Raw genomic sequence first — 23,749 nt, forward strand, 5'->3', positions numbered from 1 at the left:
AACAGAATATATTCGTTTTACAGAAATGTTTTAGAAATAAATCCTCTATTCACCAGCAATTAAGTATTTTCATCTCCCTAGTAATGTTGTTTTTCAGGATTCCTCACTTTATTACAAGGTCCGCGTGTGACTTCTTCTTTTTTTTTTTTGTTTTACAGATCCTACCACTAGAAAAAATGCAAAGGCTGGGCCTGCAACTCGCAACAGGTATGCCAGCCAGTGGACTCTCAATAGGCCTCATCCTACCATATCTGCGCACACGCTTACCACAGACTGGAGACTTCCCACACCCCGAGCGGCAGGGTCCGTAGACAAGGAAAGTGACAGCTACAGCGTGAGCCCTTCACAGGATACAGGTATTTTTATCTTACAGTATCTGTATATGTTGCTGCCTTTGATTATAATGACTAGTTACCCTGCTGCCCCTCCTCATCAGCTCCAAATACTCTCACACATGCCATCTTTATTCTGCCCCTCATCTCTTCTCCTCCCTCGTCACTTTGTCCCCGTCCCAAGGCTTCCGGGCCATATCTGAAATTCTCTCCCCCGTATCATCAGATTCTCCCCTATACTTCACTCATACGGTATAAAGGTAGCCCGAATAGGAAGCATATGCAACATCCTTTTGCTATCCAGAAAACCCTGCCTCCTGCCTGACTATAAAACTGAATATTTGTTACAACTGCTGAATGACACAGGAAGTCGCTCAGTGGAACATACGAGTCTCCTCCTCCAAGTTTCCACTTCCCCTTCTTTTTAGACTTTTTAGATTGTACTGCATGTCCCTTGCAGCTGGATGCCCCTTACCTGCGGTGCCAGTGTATATTAATGTTAGCATTTTATGATGACTATCTTTGCAATATGTTACGGTGTTATAAATAAATGATCATAATAACAACACAGATCTGGCACTGTGTTTATTCAAATAAACATCTACTGTAGCAATACAAGGACATAGGGGTTTTCCACAATGACACCTGATATCAGTATATTTTTTTCTATGTTGCTATACACTACTTGGAGTTGTATAGTTCAGCACTACGCGGTTTTCTATTGTCAAATGCATTTACCATTTTGTAGAGTTCATGAATGATGCTTTAGCATCGTCAGTTTTGCCAAGTTGTAGTATTTTAATATATTATATATATATATATGCTCTTTTACACCCCTCTCTCCTCCCTCTCCCCTCTGCCCTCAACCCCACATGGGGAGCAGGGGTCATCAGGATGCTGATGGTATTTCAGTGTGAAACAAAATACACCAAGCTAAATTATTCCTGAAAACGTGGTTTCTACCGACTATGCTAGTTACTGCACGTTACATTATTGGTGCACCTACACGGCACATTTACACTAATATAACTTTGTTTTTGCTTAATTTTTTTGTCTGAATGAGTCCTTTATTATGCACTCTTGGTAAGGGTAATTTATACAACAATAAGCTCCAACGGCGTTCAGAACTGGCAGGGAGTGTGATTGTGTGTGACTCTTGGGAAGGGCACTGCATTTGGAGTACTACAGTATAACAGAGATACCTTACTAATAAGATGCAGCTTTAGCATAAATTTGTATTGGAGTTCCCCCCTGCCCATGCGTAATAGATAATCCTGACTTTACAGTGTACTCTGTTTTTGGGTTTCTACTCTATCTGCCCTTTGAGCAACTGTGAATTGATTTACAGAGAATAAAAAAGTACAGTACATCTTCCATATTCCCAAAGCACGCCAATCCCAGAAATATTGCAGTTCCCATGGTAATTCCATTTACCAAGGTTTCTAAGAAAGTAGATAAAGTCTATTACAAGATTATATGTGTGTGTCTGAATTGCTTTTTCCATCACATTGTATATGCTACAACATACAACCCAAAAATAGTATCTGTATTTTATGCTTTTGTCAGCTAAATGTCTGACTGAATTGATAATAGAATGATGTTGGCTCAGGCACATATTTCATAGCTTTTAAATGTAAATACTGTATTGTGTACAAAGATTAATTCTGAACTTAAATATAATAAAAACCCAATAGAGTGGGATGAGCTCAAAGTGTGGATGACTATGGAGTCTTGGAAAGTACTGCAGACTATGAGTAACAAAAAAGTAATGTCTTAAAATGAAGTAATCTATATTGATTATAAATCAATCAAAATATCCTAAAGGTGAGAGGGAATATTCAATGTGAAAATTAATCATACTGCATATGTTTTGGCTATAGTACTTTATCTCATGTAAATGCATACCATATTTTATAAAACAAGTTCCTGTAATTTATTGATTAATTATATACCACTGAGGTTGTATCCAAATGCTTACAGTACCTTGCCAGTGGCATTTTTAAATACTAGCTATTTATCACTTTGATCAATAGCTTGTTATATCTTCATAGTACATTGATAAATCCAGAGCTTCAACATAATTGAAAAAAAAAAAAATTATTGTGTAGTTATAACTTGAAGATAATATGATTAGAGTGTTTACTCATTTATCCTCGCATTTAATGAATACGGTTAGTTAGTGCAAAATGAAGGTAGGCGTTCAGGCCACTAAAGTTCTGTATGAATGCAGCTTGAAAATATTTGATGGAAGATCTGCTTAAGGAATATGAAAATAGGTAATTATATCATGAATAATTTATCCACTGCTTGGAAATATGAGAATATGTTGTTTTTTTTTTTAAATATATATATACCAAACTGAAAAGCAGTGTGATAATTTGCAGCTTTACTATTGAGAAATGTAAGCTCCACAATGTGGGACAATTCATAAGACAATATGATTCTAAACAAATGAACTTGTGTGTTTTCTTTGTGTATTTCTGTTTTTAGATAGAGCAAGGAGCAGCATGGTCTCCACAGAAAGTGCCTCCTCCACGTACGAAGAGCTAGCAAGAGCATATGAGCACGCAAAGATGGAAGAGCAGTTGAGGCATGCCAAGTTCACCATTACAGAATGCTTCATATCAGACACCTCATCAGAGCAGCTAACAGCAGGGACTAATGAGTATACCGACAGCCTGACCTCAAGCACACCGTCAGAGTCGGGGATCTGCAGATTTACTGCATCGCCCCCTAAACCTCTTGACGGAGGAAAGGTGCAAAATATGGTAGCTCCCAAGGCACATAGGCCAGGTAAGAATATAATCTGATTTTTTCAGCACGCAATCGGCTGCATGTACAGTATGCTGAAATGACAGCGTTGCATGGTCTAATCTTTAACAACTTCAAAATGCTCCATTTTTCATAACCCTAATGTATATATATTTTTAATAATAACATGATCATCTGTGATTCTGTGTATATATATAGTGTGTGTGTGTGTATATATATATATATTTATATATATATATATATATATATATTATATAAATACACACACACACACACACACACACACACATATATATACAGACAGACAGGCACACACATGGAGGATTATTTTGGGGACAAGGAAACTGCAGCAGGATGAAGCCTGATTGCGGCTTCCCCGCGCCAAAAAACTCAGTACACTAATTTCCCCTAAGGATTAATGCAGCGACGACCCTGCTTCTGAATGGGACTCCCACTGTGTTAATCCCACCGGACCACACCAGTCACAGGAATGGGAAAAAGCTGTAATAGCCAAATATTGGTAATAGCGCTTTTGCCCATTCAAATATACAGTACTGCACATTATAATTAAATACAAATTACAGTACAATCAAAACAAACACTAGCCATTTCATCCATTGATTGTCACTGTGGTTATTTATGCCCTCAACAGGGGCACAGATAGCCACATTGGCAATCAATGGGCATCTTATAGTCAATAAATGTGTATCTTACCCTTGCCGGTATGAAGGTTCATCCTCCTCATTCAACTGCGTCACCAATCCCCAGTATGGGGTGCTGGTATCCCCTGCAAGTTTTAAATGTTTTGGTCTCATGACTGGGACATTTAAACTTGCAGGAAATACCGGCACCCAATACGGAGGCCTGTATCTTGGGAAGCAGGTTGTCCCCGGACCAGAAAGTAATGCAGGTCAGCTCTGGAGACCCCCTTCTTCAATCCTACTGTATGTGCTGCAAATACAAAATGTATTTTACATGTAAAGAGCTGTGCAGGGAAACACAGAGAGAGCGACCGATTCTCTTTGCTCTCTCTGCACAGTCCTTCCAGACCGGTAACGGCCCGGTAAGATTAACAGAGTGGGAGTCCCACTCGAAGTAGGAACACCCACTGCGTTATCCTTATGGGAATTCTGCGCAGGGCCATGATGCACTTGGCTGCGATCACGGACGTACTTGGGCCGCGGTCCACCCACTCCAAGTGAAGCTGAATCGTGCTACATCTGTATATATAAATCTCGTTATTGTAGAGGTAAAACTCATTACAGTAGGTGCATTTCTTACAGAAACTCACAAAATGCCCTTCCTGACTTGGAATTTCCTAATATTTCTATTGAAAAACCCATTAAGTACTTACTTAGTAATAGTTCAGAGTCACCAAAACATAAAACTCATTAAGTATGATGTTTAAATAATGTCAAAAAAGAACATGTTATCGCCTTTTCGTTAGTACTCAAAGAATGTAGTTTATGACTTTTACCTTTACAACGACGATATATATCATTGATTTGAGTGGCACTCCACTAAAAATGGTGTGCTACCGGGGTGCTTTAGCTGGCAATAAATTGGGTATAATAGAAAGTAATGGCAGGCACACCAGGACTTATGCAAAACTGGAAAATGTTTCTTTACTAATACAAATTGTTTCGGATCTCCAAGGAGTCATTTAAAAAAAAAATTTTTAATGCTCCTTGGAGCTTGGAGAGCCGAAACGTTGACCGTACCAATGAACTTTTATCATTTTTGCATAAGTCCTGGTGTGCCTGCTATTACTTTCTATTATACATAATATGTATAGATACACATACACATATACACACACACACACACACACACACACACACACACACACACACACACACATACACACACAAAGAGACGTGCTAAATGGATTGTCGGGGAATATAGAATAAGTGGTATAGTAATGACTATACTAGCAATAATATGACAAGTGAGTCCAGCAATAGTAGGCAAGTAGGGGCAGATCAAATGCCAGAACGAAGGGCTGCTGCACTTGAAGTGGTCTTGGAGGTCACTTGAGGTAAGTTTTCCATAGGGAAAGAGCGCAAGAGATGCTTTTATGGTGTAATAAGATCATTTATTAAGTATAATAAGTATTGGTTAAAAAAAAATGCACATTTACAATGTAAGTCAGTGGCTGTTCGCATTGAAGTGGTGTTTAGCTGTTGCAACCTAATAGTTTAGGAGTCAGTGCATTGGTCATTCGTAGGGTGAGGGTCCTTCTTCCTCAGGGTTTTATTTCCACTGTGTCAGTGTCGGGGGAATACCCTCCATCCGGTATCCGGAGCCTGGGGTTGATGACGTCGCCTCCTAAGCTCGGCTATCAGCTGATTCTGCCTCCTTCGCTCACGCTCAGCATGTTGTGGACTTTGTGGCATTAAATTGTAGTTGTCACTCTCTTGACCATTCCTCTAATCTACCTAAATCATTACTAATTTTGTTTGCTCGCACTGGAGTCTCAACCCTGTTGCATATCTTTGTGTAACCTGAAGAAAAAGGCATACTTTTCTTTCCAGACCATTGTAATGTCACTATACTGATATTAAAGAGCAGCGGTCCCAGTAAAGATCCCTTAGGTACTCCACCTGTCACCTTCATCTTCTCTGAATGTGCTCCATTTACCACCTCAACACTCTGTTACCTATCCTTCAACCAATGTCTTTTCCATTTATCAACCATAGAATTCAATACTAAGCATTGCAACTTGTCTTTTACTGTATGTGGGACAGTCAAAGGCTCCAATCTGATCTATTTCCTTATTCATCTATTAAAACATATCAAGTTTTGATTGACATATCATAGTTTTGTTTGACATGTTCTCCCCCCAATAAATCAATGAAGCCTGGCAACTTTGTTGTTGGACCTTTATGATGCGAGGCAATGGGGCCACCCATGGTCACGCGACCATGGCAGCCCAGGTGCTTGAAGATTAATGCTGGTGGGTGGGTCTGATGCGGATGTATCGTATGGAACCCCACCCCACAGCACCACTGCAGAAGACATTGTCTTTGGACATGCAATTGTTTGCTGCTTTGACCAGTGTCTTGCTACATCTGTATATTCAACAATTCTTTCTTTCAATAGTGTTTCCACTCATTTCCCTTCTACTGTCGTCAGACACACTGGCTTGTAGTTATCAACCTCTGCCCTACTTTCAATTGTGTCTAGTGGGACTATGTTTGTCCTTCTTCTGTCAGCTTGAACTCTACCTCGTAATATGACTGGTTAAATAATTCTGTTAATTATGTTGCCATCACGCCCCCAAGCTCTTTTAATATCCCTTGATGTATCCAGTCTGGTTCCATTGACTTGTCCACTTTCAGTTTTTAGGACTTTCCCCTCTACAGGTGTGTCCACCTTCTTTCCATTTATATTCCTGTTCTTCAACTGCCGTCCCCCCCTCTTCACCTTCAGCTCTGAAAACCGAACAAAAATAATTAGGGTGGTCTGCTTTACCTTTTGTCCCTCTTTATGACCATCCTTTTCTGTCTTTAGTCTTACTATTACTCCTTTTGTTTTTTCCGTTTTACTTATATACCTAAAAATAAGGTTTTGCTCACCCTCTTTAATCACTGGGCTCTCTTCTCTTTTGCTTGGTTATTTGCACATCTGATTACTTGCTTAGCCTCATCCTGCCTAAACTGATATAGTTCTCTATCTTCCTCATTGTGTTTGCTTAAGCCTTTACAATTCCTACCACCTCCTTTAAGAACTATATTTGCTTTCTATTCAAGTTGCTTCTACTAACCTGCCTGACATGAGTCTATTGCTTTAAATATTGCATTTTTTGTGTTTCCCATTGTTCTTGCACTTCTCACATTCCCCATTCTACAAATGAACCCATTAACTATTTTCCCATTAATGAATGGTCATCTCTTCTAAAATCTGCATTTGTATGTACAGCAGTATGACTCTGCCTCCGTCTTTATACTAAATCACACTGATTGATGATCAATGGAACCTAATCTCTCACGTTTGATACATTTGATACACATCTGGCAGATTGAAGTTTCTCATAATGATTACCTTTCCCTTATTTACCATCTTCATGATGTATTTTATTAACACCCTGTCCAGTTCCTCCTCCTGTCCTGGAGGTTTGTATATATGAATGACAACCTTATCACCATTTTTAGGGCTATCCAAAGTGTCCTAACTCTCCCAAAAAGGGTATCTCCTCTCCCCTTTCTTTCTACCCTGTGCTTTCTACTGTACATAGATTGTAACCCAGTATAGATGTGCCTCAGTTCTGATTTTCATTGTAGAAAAACACCTGCACGGCACCCATGGAGACACAGATTCAGGGGGCATAGAGGAAGATTTGAAATGTGAGTATGAGTCTTATTATTTTTGTTTAGGGACACTCCCAATGAGGCTTTAAGGGGTGGACTCATTTTCACCAACTCATTGCTTTCAGGGAACATCTGTCCATTGCCATAGACATCATTAGACTCATCCATTTTGATAACATATTTTTGGAAGTTTGTACCTCACGCATCTTCTTCCTTTTTTTGAATACTGTATCTCAACTTATTATCATCCGTATATGCATACATTGGTGATCCAGTACTTGAGCACCCAGTACCACTGCTTTTTTTGTATCTGTCTGATTTTCATCGTACCTTGACTCCATAATAGCTGCAATATCCAAATCAGGATAGGCAGGGTTGATCTTGATTGATTTCACTGCTACATTAGTTTAAAAACTTGCAGTAAAAATCTGAAAATGAACTATCTGAACTGCTCACTGAGTATCCTTGTTAACCTCCAAGATGGATGCATGCTATCTCTTTTATGTAGGTTAATATACCTCCAGCTATGTACTGTACAATAAATCCAAATCCCTCTTCACAACACTTCCTCAACCATGCATGAAATTCGTGCAAGGAGTTGTGCCTTCTCCACTCCTATAAACCGGCAATACCATTGAAAAGGCCAATGAGGATGATGCTTTCCTAAGAGCTGTTCCTAACTCACCTAATTTCTCCTTCATTACCCTAACTTCATCCCTGGCCAGGTCATTAGTCCCGAGTTGGACAATGACATCTACCTCTTGTCTTCTCTTGTCTTGCTGCCTTAACAATTCCCCAAATGCATTAATTTTATACTCCATTTTTTCTTTGGCACGTATGAGCTACTTCTAGATAGAAATACATAAACAGAACCTCTGCATGTTTTTAACCTCATCACTTCATGGTTTTAGATGGCAAATACTTCCATTATGCAAAACTAGGAACTTTTAAACTATTGTTTACTACAGGAGCTACTATGACCATACATATTATTCAACTTCAATGATCATACAGTAATTCCAATTGGCCAAAATGAAAGAACAGCAGCAGCACTCCAATGGTCTTAAGTAAAAGAATATACAATATTTGATCAAGAAGACAAGAAGATCAGCTTTTTGTTCCAACCTCGGACCTTCGTAAATTGGGACTTAGAAGATTGCATAGAATGGACCTGTCGTTTCCTGGGAGTCACTTATGTAACTAAGCGTATTTGTTCTGTCCTCGGCTTCCTGGGACTCTGTAAGAGTTGACAGGCAGTTAAACTCTTCTTCGTGCAAAGTACTGTAGAGTACTCATTGAATTTACGATGAACTTTATTTACAAGCACAAACAGAAATGAATAGAAAACTTTGGTGATGCATAGATTAGGAGAAGGTGAAAAAACAATACTGTGACATGGAGAGCAGTTGGGGATGCCACTTAGCTGTGGCTTCAAGCTTGAAAAGGAAGCACTGTAGACTGGCCAAGCAGGAAAAAGAGCAGGACTTGACCACGTGCTAGAGAGAGAGGAACATACCAAAACCCCCAGGGTTTGGGAAGAGTAGTTGCTGAGGCAACAGGCTAATGACAGTTGTAGTAGACTTTGCATCGTATCGAAGAGGACAGAAACTAGGGTAAAGGTTAGCTGGCAGACAACAGGAGAAAAAACCCAGAGCTGAAGACACACTCTTATTTATTTATTTTTGTTTAGCCACACCTACCTGATAAAAGGCCACGTGTGTTGCTGCTTACAAATAAATGGAAACGTTGTTTGCACCTTCAAGTTTCACTTTGATCCTTGCAAGGAAATACCTACGGAGTGTTGTTATTTTTTATTTTTTTTTCCTTTCAGTGCTGTCTCCTTCATTCCCCCCCCCCCCCCCTTGCTTCTAAAACTTAAGTGTGGCCACACGATCTGGAGACAATCACCTGTTTTATACCCACCTGTAGTATTTTTTTTTTTCATGATGGCAGAAAAGACCCACTTGGCCCAGCTAAGTACTCTCCCCATATTCCTATCTGTTGCATAACATCAGGCACTATTTGACCCTTGTTTTTTTTTATATGCAGGCTAGACTTGTGCTTATCCCAAGCATTGTAAGAATGACAAAGTGATTGGAGGTCAGGGTAAAAGTCTGGAGAATTCAGTAGACTCGTAAGTGTAGTGAAGAGAAGTTCAGCGAAGGTCTTTGACGTAAAAGTGCAATGTGACGCATAGTAGGGTGATAGAAATATGTAAACGTATGGAGAGCCAGCGTGGCTGAGTACTTACAAAAAAAGAGCGATTAATGCTTTGGAGTGGTATAAACATGGGGGAGTTCAAAAGAGAAAATTGCTCAGCAACTTACAAAATGACTGTATTTAAATGGAAATCAAAGTAATAACCATTATGCACAACATAGGTACTTGTGCACTCTACCTAAAGGTGCCGTCCCTCCTACCCCCGCTGTCTCCCATCGTGACCTACTCTGAACGTGGGCCCCATGTAATTCCCTTTAAAGCAGATTAAACAACATTATATTTTTTCCTAGCTGGTTTTTATTCTAAAAGCCCAGAGCCTGCAGGAGAGCGTTCACATGGCAACTCCCGCTGTTTATTCTCACTTTGTCTCCTCCACCAAGCAGCGCCGAGCTGTTTCCCGTGCATGAATAGGATCTTAGAAGAAAAGGGAAAAAAAGGGTCATTTTCTCAGATCAGGTTCTATGAGGTCTGCTAATCCCTTTAAATTCCGTAGGGATTAGTAGCCATATTAATTTTGGTTTCCGACTATTTCTTTTTAGGAATAAAATACAGTTTAAAAATCATTGAGTTGGGGACAAACCTGGTGGTGAAACTGAAATCTTACTGCACAGTAATACATGAATAACTCTTTAAAAAAAATAAGCATGTAGCTGCCTCTTTAAATTCGCTGGTGTGGTTTGTGAACGTGGTACCAGCTGAATGGTGGCAAGGATTTCTCATGTGCTGGAAAGTAACACATTGGAATGGTCTCTTCCACACCATTAATAAACGCAGTTAACATATGAAGATATCTATGTATCAAGGCAATTCTGATGCAAAGCTGTGGCATTTTCATCTTGCACTTACTGTATGCATCAAAGTGCTTTGGTCCAGTTTTGCCCCATCCTGCGACTTGGGGAGTTTCAGTTGGAGAAGCTGGGAAGGAGTTACATGGCGCCCAGATTACTAGATGTCACATTATGCTTTTCTGTGCTCAATTATTTTCCCATTTTATTTACCAGCAAAAATATTCCATATCTGTACGAAACAATTCTTGCATCTAAACAACTCTTCTCCATATAACAAAGCACTGCGTCAAAACACACCTGCATCTGCATTTATACATAGACCCCAAAGTCTTTTATTTAAAAGAACATACATGTTGGCATAACTTAGTTACATATTTACATAGTAGATGAAGTTGAAAAATAAGGCATACTGTATCTATCGAGTTAAACCAAAAGTATTCTAAATTTTGACGACAGATACCTGTACTTATCCTATATTTGTATTTCCAGTATATTGATCCAGAGGAAGGCAAACCAAAAAACCCCTGTGAAACATTATCCAGTTATGTCTCATAAGGGGGAAATAATATTTCCTTCCTGACTCGAATAATGGCAATCAGATTACTTTCTGGATCAACTTTCTTGACATTTTTACTTATTTGGTATATACCTGTATACTTTTCCTTTCTAATAAGATTTTCAACCTCTGTTTGAAGATATCTATTGAATCTGCCATCACAGCCTCCATGGGTAATGAATTCCACATTTTTACTGCCCTTACTGTAAAGAACCCTTTCCTTTGTTGCTGGTGAAATCTCCTCTCCTCTAACCTTAAGATACAGTATGCCCCCGAGTCCTTTGTACTGCCAATGGGATGAATACAGTAGCTCTTTGAAAGCTCCTTTTATTGTCCCCGAATATATTTGTATATTTATTTATAAAAATGTTTTACCAGGAAGTAATATATTGAGTTACCTCTCGTTTTTAAGTATGTCCTGGGCATAGAGTTATGATGTGAGACACATGGGTACAAATACATGGTTACATAGGAGACCAGGGTTATACAGTACATTATATATAAAGAGATTGCTTTACATTAGGCGAACAGGGTTATACATTAAATATGAAGACATTGCATGAACAGTTAATGATGAAGTACGTTATAGGTGTACAGTATGTAACAGTTACAGACATCATTAAAATGGGAGACAGCTTTAGTTTTGGAAGAACATAGACTGGTGATGGTATTGAGAGTCTCTCAGGTAGATTGTTCCAGTTGTGGGGTGCACAGTATGTGAAGGAGGAGCGGCCGGATACTTTGTTGAACCTTGGAACTGTTCTTTGGAGTCACATACTGTGGAGTGTTTGGGGCGAAAGCCAGATTGCAATTGGCTAGGGAAATTCGTCTTGGTATAGTAATCGCATAATTGGGAGTGAACACATTTTTCCATGACTTTGCCAAGTATTGGGAGAAGAGAGATTGGCCTGTAGTATGAGACAGTGTTTTTGTCCCCACTTTTGAAGATTGGGACAGCTCTGGCAGTTTTCCAGGTTTTAGGGATATGGCCCGCAGACAAAATAGAGTGGATTAAGGAAGCATATAGTTATCATATCCCCTCTTTTCTAATGTAAACAAATCTAATTTAGCTAGCCTCTCATAGATCAGATTATCCATCCCCTTATATAATTTGGTATATCTTCTATGGGCTTTTTCTAGTTCCATAATGTATTTTTTATGGAATGGTGCCCAGAACTGTACTCCACATTCATGATGTGTTCTTACTAATGCTTTGTACAGTGGCATAATTATGCTTACTTCCCTTCCCAGCATTTTGGAGGATTAGTCCTTTCGCCAGGTGCAGGCTATAGTACAACAGGCCTAGTGCTCAAAAGGTTGTGCCACAATCTATATTGTGCTAAATAAAAGACTGCACATATTGAGAGAGTGCAGCTGAGACCACATCGAAATGTTGGTAATTGAATTTTAGATCTGTTTTAAAATGAAGAAAATAATTATCAAGAACGGCTAATAATGTTGGAATCTTTCATCTGCTTTTAAAGTTTGAATGTTGGGAAAGAGAAAATAAATGTTATATATTTGCTTGGAGAAGCAATCGAAATTCAAATCCAATACCCTTCAATATCTAGACTTGACTACTATAATCGCCTTCTTGCTGGTCTTCCTCTCCTCTGTCACTCCTTCAGAAGTCACCCAAAATAGTTTCCCATATGTCCTCTTTGTTGTGCTTATTACTGTATCTCTTCCTGTCCTTTCCACACCGATGAAATTCCCTTCCCTGCAAAATCAATCTCTCCCCCACACATTGAAATATGACCTGAAAATCCACATCTTCAAAAATGCCTATACGTCATCTCTCTGATATCTCAATCTTCTTTCTCCTCACTGTAACATAACTATCATCTCGGCTACTTGCTTCATGGAAAGCAGCCATTTAGAAACACACCAACCTTTTTCTCAACCAGAACTTTGTTTCTACTCTTTCTTCTTTTTGGGTTGTAAGCCCCTTGTAGAAGGACCCTCTTAACCTACTGTACCAGTGTGTTGTCTAATGTATTCTTATTGTTATTGTCTTCCCACTCCATTATACAATGCTGTAGGATATCATGGCACATGATAAATAAACAATGATTAGGGTATAAATAATAATAATTCAAACACAGCATGAAATTGCAGAGAAATCATTCGTGATAAACTTGGATTGAGTTGGAAAGATTCAAGATGGTACTTGAATGTATTTATTTTCTTTTTAGGAAAACAAATGACCAGCAAAGGTATAATAAATATACTTAATTTGTAATTTGTCGGGGACTATTCGTATAAGGTAATGCTGTCTATTAATAGATAGCTCAATAATGTGTCCCATTAATTAGAAAGGAAATAAAGAGAGAACAAGGACTTTGTAATGTTAAAAGAGAGGGGCCCCTGGAAGAACTAACATAGGATGAAAAGGATGGCAAATATAAAGGTAACTACAGCAATACTATAGCAAATAATATATGCAAAACAGACATGCTGCTATAGATTTAAAAAAAAGTTTTCTAGATTGTTTCAGTAAATTGAAAATATCAATGTAGCCCCGTATACAAAGCACCATCTGAATGTGAGCACATAGCCTTAGCAATGCAAAGTAATATAGTGGCAGAGGGACAAAAAAACAAGCCCTGGCAAGTCTAAGGCCCTTTCTCAAGTCAAGTCCATCAGTGAATCTGAGAACATTAAATACCCTATAACAAACAGTATAAGACAGCACACAAAACTCTGTATAAAGTGAAATAATAGGTGCAAGATGGGAACAAGGAGGACCCTGATTCTTCTCAAATAATCAATAAACCACAAATGTTCCCAGCACTCAAACGGAAAGAACAGATAGTAAATGGATCAGCCAAAAGTAAGTATTTAATGGTACTCGAAAGATGCAAAAATGGTCAAACAAAGACCAAAAAAAGAAAGAAAGCACAATGTGCTAGGGAAGGGGAAAGGGGAGAGGGAAAGAAAAGGGAAAACACGGGAGTTAAAAGTCCAGGGCAAGAGGGACAACGTCACATTTCGGGGTATAGAAACCCCTTCTATAGGCCTGTTCCCAGGTAGACCGTAGTCACCTGGTACTTCCCTAAACCCTGCAACAATGTCCCTGGGAGACACAGTGACAAGCTATCACTGAATATCCCAACAGAATGAAGGTAGGCTGTGAGGCACAAGACTCAGACCAACTAACCCTAAGTGAGTAACAGGGAAATTGGATGATAAGGGTCTGAACCTAAAAGGTATACATCAACACTATAAAGGCTATCTAAGTAGCAGTGAAATTAGCTGGCAAAGCAGGGTGCTAAAGGGTTAATGACCCATGCTGGAGAGCTTTGAGTCCAGTAAATGCAGGAAATGTCCTATGGCAAAAAACAGGTCGTGGCAGCAAACTCCTCCTGGTGCAGGCAGCCCAGCAATGTGAGGATGGTAAATATACAGATAACTACAGCAATACTATAGCAAGTAATATATGCACAACAGACATGCTGCTATAGATTTAAAAAAAAGTTTTCTAGATTGTTTCAGTAAATTAAAAATATCAATGTAGCCCCGTATACAAAGCACCATCTGAATGTGAGCATAGCTATAGCAATGCAAAGTAATGTAGTGGCAGAGGGACAAAAAAAACAAGTCCTGCCAAGTCTAAGGCCCTTTCTCAAGTCTAGTCCATCAGTGAATCTGAGAACATTAAATACCCTATAACTCTCTCCCTGTAACCCCTAGAGTAATGCTACCCTCAACGTTGAATGCACTCCAGGACATCTGTCTTGACGGAGCTAATTTTAATTTTTGAGGAGGAAACAAATATCTGACACATGCAACACAGACAACCTATCATATTTAATATTGTGGCACCTGCCTACCTTAGCCTGACACAGATATATATTTTTTATCCTTGTGAATTACATCAGATTTTAATTACCATACAATTTTTTTCAATCTGTAAGGAAATGGATAGTGCCTTTTCTGTCACCTCCTGTCTGACAACCCGACCAGTCTCAGGAATGTACCCGATACTGTTTCAGATAACCTAGTCACTGTGTCAAATCCTTGGTACACCTGTACACTTTAAACGTATATTATGTTGGCATTGTTTTATTGACCTATTAATGGAAAGACAAGGTTAACCCAGGTGACCTCACGAGACAAAAATAGGTATTTTTAAATGAAAGTTAACTTTTTGGTTGCTGTATTGTTACAAAAACTGAATAGGTTAAAGGCATTAATGCAGGCATGGGCAACACCAGTCCTCAAGGGCCACAAACAGGTCATAACGCTCTTTTGCACAGTTTCTTTAATACACAATATTGGCACACAATGCTTCTAAGCTTATTATTCCAGTATTACTATTCAAATTTGTATTTATGGTGTTTTATTGTGCCAACGATTAAATCCTAAGGAAAGTCTCGGGTATTCTTACTTATAATGTGCTATGTTGGGCTTCCACAGTGATTAATATTAGTTGCACCATTTGGGTTTTTATTTATTGACATGCATAACTGCTTCAAATTGAACAAAAATGCAAAAAAAGAGCACAACTCTCAGTGAATTATTGTATTTTCAAATGATTAAAGAAAAAGCAGGTAAGTATCGCATGTAGAAAAAGTGAATTATAAACAAGTTTATTGTATGTTGGACCACAGTGGGGGCAGCTGCCCCCTGTTATCTCCTTGCGCAGGCTGTATCATGACGTGGGATAGCCAGACACTGCTCTCTCAAGGATCTTTGCAGGGTTCTGCATGCTGTCTTGAGAGAAAACCAGGAAATCGTGCACCTCGAGTGGAAACTAGAGGTGGTCAAGCATTACGTAGGTGTCCGCTGGAATTCAACAATCCAGAGAGCGTCTCAGGTTCAATAGGGCAAAATATATACAGACAAATGGTTTGGATCAAACCGATCCGAGCTGGGGAGGAATAGTCTCCAATAAACTCCCATGTTGAATTGCATCTGACCCTTACGTCATCCTTGAGTGTCCCCGCATTCCACTCGAGGTGTGCCACTGCCGGGTTTCCTCTGACGCGTCTGTGACAGCATGCAGTACCCTGCGGAGATCCTTCAGAGAGACGTGTCCGACTCTATACCGTACTCTATTATCCTTTCCCGTGCCACGGTACAGCCGGCGGATGGAGTCAGCTTGCCCCAGAGATGACACCGCTGTGCTCCAATACACGATAGACTTGTTTTTCATTTCCTCTTTGTACATAAGCTACTTACCCCTTTTTATGAATCATTTGAATATACAATACTTCACTATGAGAGTTGTGTGCTCTTTTTGTGTTTTTTTTTCCTAGATTGTGATGCTGAGACATCTGCTTGTCTGAGTGGTACATCACAAGCACTGTGATTATTACTTCAGCCAACAAGGGAAATATATTTTCAATACCTATTATTTAATATATTATAGTACTATACATATTTTTTCACTTCACATTTTATGGTGTATTATTTTGTGATATTTACTTAGTCACTCTTCGTGTGTTGGAGTACATATTCACCTTTTCACTTCACTGACATGTGTTAGTGTTTTTTTATATCATACCTTCAGTGTCTCTTTTGCTAACACCTCCTCCTCCTCTATTGATCTCTCTGTGGGGGTACCCCAGGGCTCTGTCCTGGGACCCCTTCTCTTTTCTCTCTACACACTCTCTCTAGGTGACCTAATCACATCTTTTGGGTTTAAATATCACCTCTATGCTGACGACACACAAATTTACCTTTCAACCCCTGACCTTACACCTGCTATACAGACCAAAGTTTCTGAATGCCTCTCTGGAATATCATCCTGGATGGCCATCCGCCGACTGAAACTTAACATGGCAAAAACAGAGCTCCTTATACTACCTCCCAAACCTGGCCCTACTACATCCTTCCACATTGCTATTGGAAATACGATCATTCACCCAGTAGCCCAAGCACGCTGCCTAGGGGTCACACTTGATTCCTCTCTCTCATTCTCCTCTCATATTCAAAACGTTTCTAAAACTTGTCGCTTTTTCCTCCGCAATATCACAAAGATACGCCCTTTCCTCTGTTACTCAACTGCTAAAACTCTGACTCAGGCCCTCATTCTCTCCCGTCTCGATTACTGCAACCTCCTGCTGTCCGGCCTTCCTACCTCTCACCTGTCTCCCCTACAATCTATCCTAAACACTGCTGCCAGAATCACTCTACTCTTTCCTAAATCTGTCTCAGCGTCTCCCCTGCTGAAATCCCTCTCCTGGCTTCCGATTAAATCGCGTATCTCACACTCAATTCTACTGCTCACTTTTAAAGCTTTACATTCTTCTGCCCCTCATTACATCTCAGCCCTAATTTCTCGCTATGCACCATCACGACTCTTGCGTTCTTCTCAAGGAAGTCTTCTTACTACCCCCTTTGTATCTAAAGCTCTCTCCCGCCTTAAACCTTTCTCACTTTCTGCCCCACACCTCTGGAATGCCCTTCCCCTCAATACCCGACTAGCCCCCTCGCTATCCACCTTTAAGACCCACCTTAAGACACATCTGCTTAAAGAAGCATATGAGTAGCACTGGATAATCATGGACACATGACACAAAGCTTGGCCCCCTGCAGAAGCACTTACTAGTATTCCCTACTACTGTCTCAGTACGTTCTCCCTACCTACCAATTAGATTGTAAGCTCCTCGGAGCAGGGACTCCTTCCTTAATATTACTTTTACAGTATGTCTGAAGCACTTATTCCCATGATCTGTTATTTATATTTGTTATTTATATGACATGTATTACTACTGTGAAGCGCTATGTACATTTTATGGCGCTATACAAATAAAGACATACATACATACATACATACATAATTTGATATTTACTGTCACTTTATTCCCTAATACCTCTGGTGCACTCCAGTGTTCCTTTTCAACTAGCTCTAAATGTAAGGAACTTTGCTACAATACTATAGCAACACCTTATTCACACCAGTCTGTCCTATCTCATGGAAATACACTGCATTGAAAAAACTAAATGACATTTGATAGTCATTTAAAAATCACCCGAGTCCAGCCGGATTTATCTGAAATGTTCAGACCTTCATTGTTCGTGTGTGTTTTTGTTTCTATGGAATATTGGAGAATGAAAGATCTTTCAAAGGAACTTTATTCTTAGAAAATGCAACATACTAGCAGAACTTCAAAATAATACTCAAATAAACATAATAATTGGGCAGACGTGACACCCTCCAAAGCATCAGTTTCTCTACCAGTGATTGTGGATTTCCCTACAAACACCTCAAAAAAAATCCTGTTTAAAGAATAAGGATTTTTGACTTGGTGATGTACAATAATTGGGCTATTGATGCAGTAAAACTGCCTTTGTTTATGTGACTTTAAGTGACATCCTCTGTCTTTTTTTTTGCTTTTTTTTCACTTTTCTTTGCCACTTTCTGAATCTCCCAGTGTGCACAGTATGTCTTCCCTGTCACTCTGAGACCACCTTCCAAAGTCCATGGATCACCTTAAGGGGTCCAGCCCACAGGTTGGAGAACACCGCGCTAGGGCTTAATAAAACCTGGCAATTACTTAAAGCTAAGATTATTTCTTAAAAACTTTTCTCCCCTCTGTTGCCCATCTTGTTGAGGTTTTGTAGTTACAGTTTTACAGATTGGGTGAGGTTAGCACCACCATGTGACACACTGGGTTTCTTGCTACAGTATATACATAAGCCAGTTACTAGTTACGGAATTTCTACATCATTTGTATCTATTGAAGCTATGGGGTAACAACGTTCATAAAGCAGTAACTTTAAGTGAAAGGAAGTTACCACATTGTTAATAACTTTATTTCATATAGCGCTTTTCTCCTCAATGGTACTCAAATCGCTTCACCATTACAGTTACAGTGTGCGGTACGCAGCACACAGGTATTTTAGGTTCCTGCCCAGATTAGTTTACAATCTATGTTTTGTTGCCTGAGGCACAGGGAGATAAAGTGACTTGCCCAGGTCACAAGGATTTGGGATTTGAACCAGGTTCCCCTGCTTCCAACTCAGTGTTGTCAGAGTCAGTGTCTTTACTCACTCAGCCACTTCTTCAGCTCTAATTAGTAGTTACCCGGCTCACTTTATTGAATCGGGGCATGTTTGCGAAACTGGCCAAATTGTGATCGCTTAATCATTTAATTTTATTGCTTGAACAAACAGTTGCAACGTTGCCACATACTGTACATGTAAAAGGTTTGTGTATGGGTTTGTCTTAGCTTTAAATTCTCAATCCCTCATTTATTTATAGACTTGGTTAAACAGGAGGGCCCCTTAAAAACTTATTTTACAGGGATGAGCCTCCAGTTCTTGAGATGTTCACATTTTTTTTAAGTAATGACATTTTTATTAAGTTAACCTTCCAATACACAGGAAACTACCAGCAAGGGGAACTGTTGTACAACACAGCTGCATTTTGGGCACAAAGCTAATTCATGGGGGGGTATTGATTAAACTGTGATAAGTGCATTTCTGTGTGAAATTCATACGGATTTGCATCTCATTGTATTCGATATGCCCTATTGCAATCCAAACAGTAATTTCTGTCACATTTTTTTTACGGCCCAGGTATGCAATTTAGTGTGATCTGCAAATTGTGTATGAAAATGAGGAAAACTTGAATAATGGAATATTCCGTAAGTTGCAATTTTTCAGCTCGCCAGAAAAGACCTGGCCTAAAATCTCACCTCCCTCAGATGGGCAAAATAGGGCTTTTCTAGGCGGGGAGACTGCTACTTTCCAGTGGGTATTACAGCAAATCGGGTGGAAAGTGCATGCAAATGACATGTCAAACTGTGTGACTTTTAAGCATAGATAATTCTTGAGGAATATGTCAAAAACACCATGCCATTGTGGAGCAATTTTGCATTGGCAATGTCACCATACGGGGTTGACAAGACTACTAGAGATCGACAATCACCAGGCAGAGTGGAAGAGTTAAATAAACCAGAGTTGATTCGACCAAAGCTAACAGTAAAACCACACAATACGGGACACAACAATACTGTAGTTTACCAATGGGTAATACAGGGGGGTCTCCTAGGTGGAGGGAATTGCTGGAGCTAGCTTACCCTCGCTCTGGCTTTATCCGTCTGAACTCCAGTAACCAGGAGTGACTTCCTGGTGTGACAATTGTTGACACTGGGGCAGTCTCTTGACACCGAGACTAACCAAGAACAAATATAGAGCTGGTAGTGGCAACAGCTTTTATACTTTCCCAGCCCCCATCTGAAATATGGAAGACTGGGTGCCAACCAATCTGGTGCATGGAGGACTATGCTCTGTACTCTCCCAGCAGGTGAGCATGTCCCATACCAACTCCCTTAACACTCCACCTGGCCTACACAAAGGCCAGTCCTCTGACACATTTATGCCTATCATCCAACTGTTGCTAGCCTACACACAATGCCACACAGATAAAATGCAAAAATTACAGTTGCCCCTTAACAATGAGTCACATAGACAAGTTCAGTTACATAGTAACAATACATATTGACATACAGTAACTAAACACCCTGATATGGCTCAGTTAATCCTTGCTTTGGGTAGCCATCTTGATGGGCAAGAGCAGCAAGCTGGCTGAACCATTATTGTAGCTTGCCATGCTGTCCCTACTAATCACAGGCAATATTTCTGTATAAGTGATTTGGGACAGATGTAGCCAGACTTATGTTCCCCGTTGCCAGGGAATGCCGCATGAACCCGACCGTGACATTATCCGGCAATACGGATTAGCGCTGTGGGCAGTCCGACGAATTGTCCCTCATGACTCTTCTCTGGTGTGGTGGCAAAATACTTATTTTATGTGACTCAGAGAAAGGTATGTCTGACTACCTCTGCATTAACACAGAGAAAAGTGGTGGTTGGTGGAAAGGGGTTTGCACTGCTCTTTATTAAGAGTCCGAGTTTTCTCCCACTTTAGTAGATTTTTTTTAACGCAGAATGGAGAAGAATTGGATCAATGAGACCCAGAATTATATGCTCCACATTATAAATTAAATATGTTGACCATGTAACTCCTCCCCAATTCCTCCTACGCGCACTCCAAGTCACATGCTGAGTGTAGCAATGTAATTTGGTACAGTACATTGATGCAGGATGTCCCCCTTTTCGCATTAAAATGTACTTGATCCCTATAAATTCTCCTAAACCTGGATTATCCTGTTGTAGGATTGCCATGATATCCCAGTCCCAGTACCGCTAATAACAGGATGAGAGGAATAACAATGGAAATAATCTGTCAAAGCGAGCTGGGACGTCCATTTTCTCAGCTGACCAACATTTTTAAAGTTGAGGGTTTTATAAATCACGCTGTGGGCAGTTTATTACTGCAAAAGTTAGGAAATATTAGTTATAGGTGCTTTGAACATTACAGAATGAACTGACCGTAAAGTGTCACCCAGTCACTGAAACTGTGCCTACGTTTTCCTGGTTTCGTGGTTCCATGCACAGTTACATACTGCACCTTTCCAGCGGTTGCCATCAGTTCTTGTGGAAAATAGTATGGTGCTATATTTAGCAAATTGTGGCAGCAGCACTGTTCCATGAAATAGAGTTTTAGAAAACATGCCAGTTTAATTAAGCTTCTGCACTGCTGGATGTGTCTCCGTAGCCATGTACAGTTTACGTTATCCTTACAACTGGCAAGTGATGTACTGTAGATGATAAAATAATGAATGGTGTGGCTGCCGCTGAAGGACTTCATTATTTATCATACAATGGTGTGCAACAGGATCATAGTTATTAATAATCTCCCCATTAAGGTATCAAAACAATGCAAAGATAATTCATTTGCACATTGAAAGGTTGATGTGAAGTTGGCAATATACTGTACAGTAGCATGTACGCAGGCCACATACACATCCCACGCAAATTCAGTGTTTCTGTTACGTGTATACTGTATGCCTGATATCCATTGGAGATTGTTGTGACAAGAAGGGTAGCATATTAGTCAATATCTGACAGGGGCCTCAATGTGAAACCTTCTGCTATGGCCCCCATGGAGTTAAGATCGCAGCACATGGAAGACACAAGGCATCCACTATATGGTCACACAGAAGTAACCACACACCTTAAATCACGAAAGCGTTTTGTAAACAGTCTTGGGAATACGACAGTTGGCAAGGGATGGCTGTCTTTATGGAATGAAAGACTACGCGCAGTTGGACATGCTGATCTCGATCTGGAATCCCAGGAGGACCTTCCCCGTTAGGTCAATACAGACTGGTCCGTATAGTGATGCCTGAACCATCTGTGCTCGCAAACTGCCAGATCAAAGTGTCCGGTGAAGTACAGACCATGGAGCACCTGCTCGTTTGCCGACACCCTGGGGAGACCTGTACAAAGTAGGACCTCACTACAACAACTGAAAGAACGTTTCCGTGAGCGCGGCTGTGGAGAAACATATAGTTTGTGACCAAGAGAAGAAGAAAGAAGTGTATATGCATGGTAAAGGAAATAGCCAGTTGTGTGCCATGAGTACATAGGACTTTTAAAAAGAGATAGATACAGTGTATGTACTTACCTGTATAGCCAGTGTGCAGCTATACTACAATATAACTGTGATAATGTGTAGTGAGCTAAGTTGACATTGTGCTTAGTGCAATTATAAATTGTTTGAACAATCTAGCCACAAAATAGGCCTGTTAGAACTGTTTATGCATTCATTATAGTATTTTGGACGCTAATTCAGTGAAAACTGAGCGAGGAAAGGTTATGCGGTTAAAGCAACATTTCACTTTTTAGTGAATATTACAGCTACAAGCTCTTTAGATATAGAGCCCGGAGGAAGCCCTTGGGGAGTGGAATGGCACATTTGGTCATGGCCATCCCGCTGACCAACTCCCAGTCGGCGTTTAGCTACAGGGAGACCCGCAACCGCTCCGCAACTGGATTCTCCGCCGCTGGTCACTTCTACGAGGAGGTACGTTTTAGGGTAGGGGGTTATCAGTAGGGGTTTTAGTAGTTAAGGTAGTGGGTGAGAAAAAGAAGATTAGTATTGAAAATGCGCCAACAATAAAAGGATATTGCCTTTTATATTGCCAAGGCATTCTTCCTGTTATTACACAGGTTATTAAGAATTTATATTAGCGTTAGGGACCCCTGATATGTGGCCTGCCTTGGCGTTGGCTCAGGGACTTACAACAATTTTGGCCAAAAAATGTCAAACTAAAAGACCATTTTACTTATTAGATATTTATACATATATATTTAGGCACTGTACCGTGTATGAGTCTCACTGGATGTGCTAAAAACTGAGCTTTGTCTGTGTTTTATGTTCTGTCTCTGGTTTTAAAATATATATTGCCATGCTCAGTAGCACTCCTCTGTGACACTCATATGCTTATATATATGTTGTGGTCATTTTGGGGGTTCAATAGGAGCTTGTTAGGTGTCCAGTATGTTTTATATTCACCAACAGGAAGAAACCGATGTGGATTCCAAGCGGTAAAGATGTGCTTAAAAAAAATGTAAAAAAACACAAAACATAGTGTAATACTGTAAAAACAAACAACATATATGTGAACAATTATAATTAAATATGCGGAATAGCGTGATGTCATATCCGGATACGGATCTTCACTTAAGGTAATGTGTAGCAAGTAATGGCACTCTTTGACAAAGCCCCACAGGGGTGAAACGCGTTAGAGCGCTGAGGGGGGACTCTCCCTTTTTAATCTGCATTTTGCCATGATTTAATAAAGGCATTTTTTTTAGCGCAGTCCAGCCTTCATCCATTTTTGCTAGCAATGCCCGCTGATTCACTCCCTTCATTGAGAGGATTTTCTATACACCATTGCCAGCAGCCTG

At 39.9% G+C, this 23,749-nt stretch overlaps 1 protein-coding gene across 4 annotated transcripts in view; it reads left to right on the forward strand.

Annotated features, from left to right (window-relative positions):
- DSCAM (DS cell adhesion molecule) overlaps window positions 1-23,749 on the forward strand; it is a 587,331-nt gene that overhangs the window by 543,840 nt on the left and 19,742 nt on the right. For 2 of the 4 annotated variants that reach the window (XM_075593710.1, XM_075593711.1), the window contains exons 31-33: window positions 159-356; window positions 2,823-3,125; window positions 7,388-7,450. In XM_075593710.1, coding sequence (XP_075449825.1) covers window positions 159-356; window positions 2,823-3,125; window positions 7,388-7,450 — 564 coding nt within the window. The remainder of the gene's footprint in view (window positions 1-158; window positions 357-2,822; window positions 3,126-7,387; window positions 7,451-23,749) is intronic. The other 2 variants (XM_075593712.1, XM_075593713.1) reach the window with 1 other exon arrangement.

The sequence above is a fragment of the Ascaphus truei genome, chromosome 3, assembly GCF_040206685.1.
Source record: "Ascaphus truei isolate aAscTru1 chromosome 3, aAscTru1.hap1, whole genome shotgun sequence".
Classification (NCBI taxonomy): domain Eukaryota; kingdom Metazoa; phylum Chordata; class Amphibia; order Anura; family Ascaphidae; genus Ascaphus; species Ascaphus truei.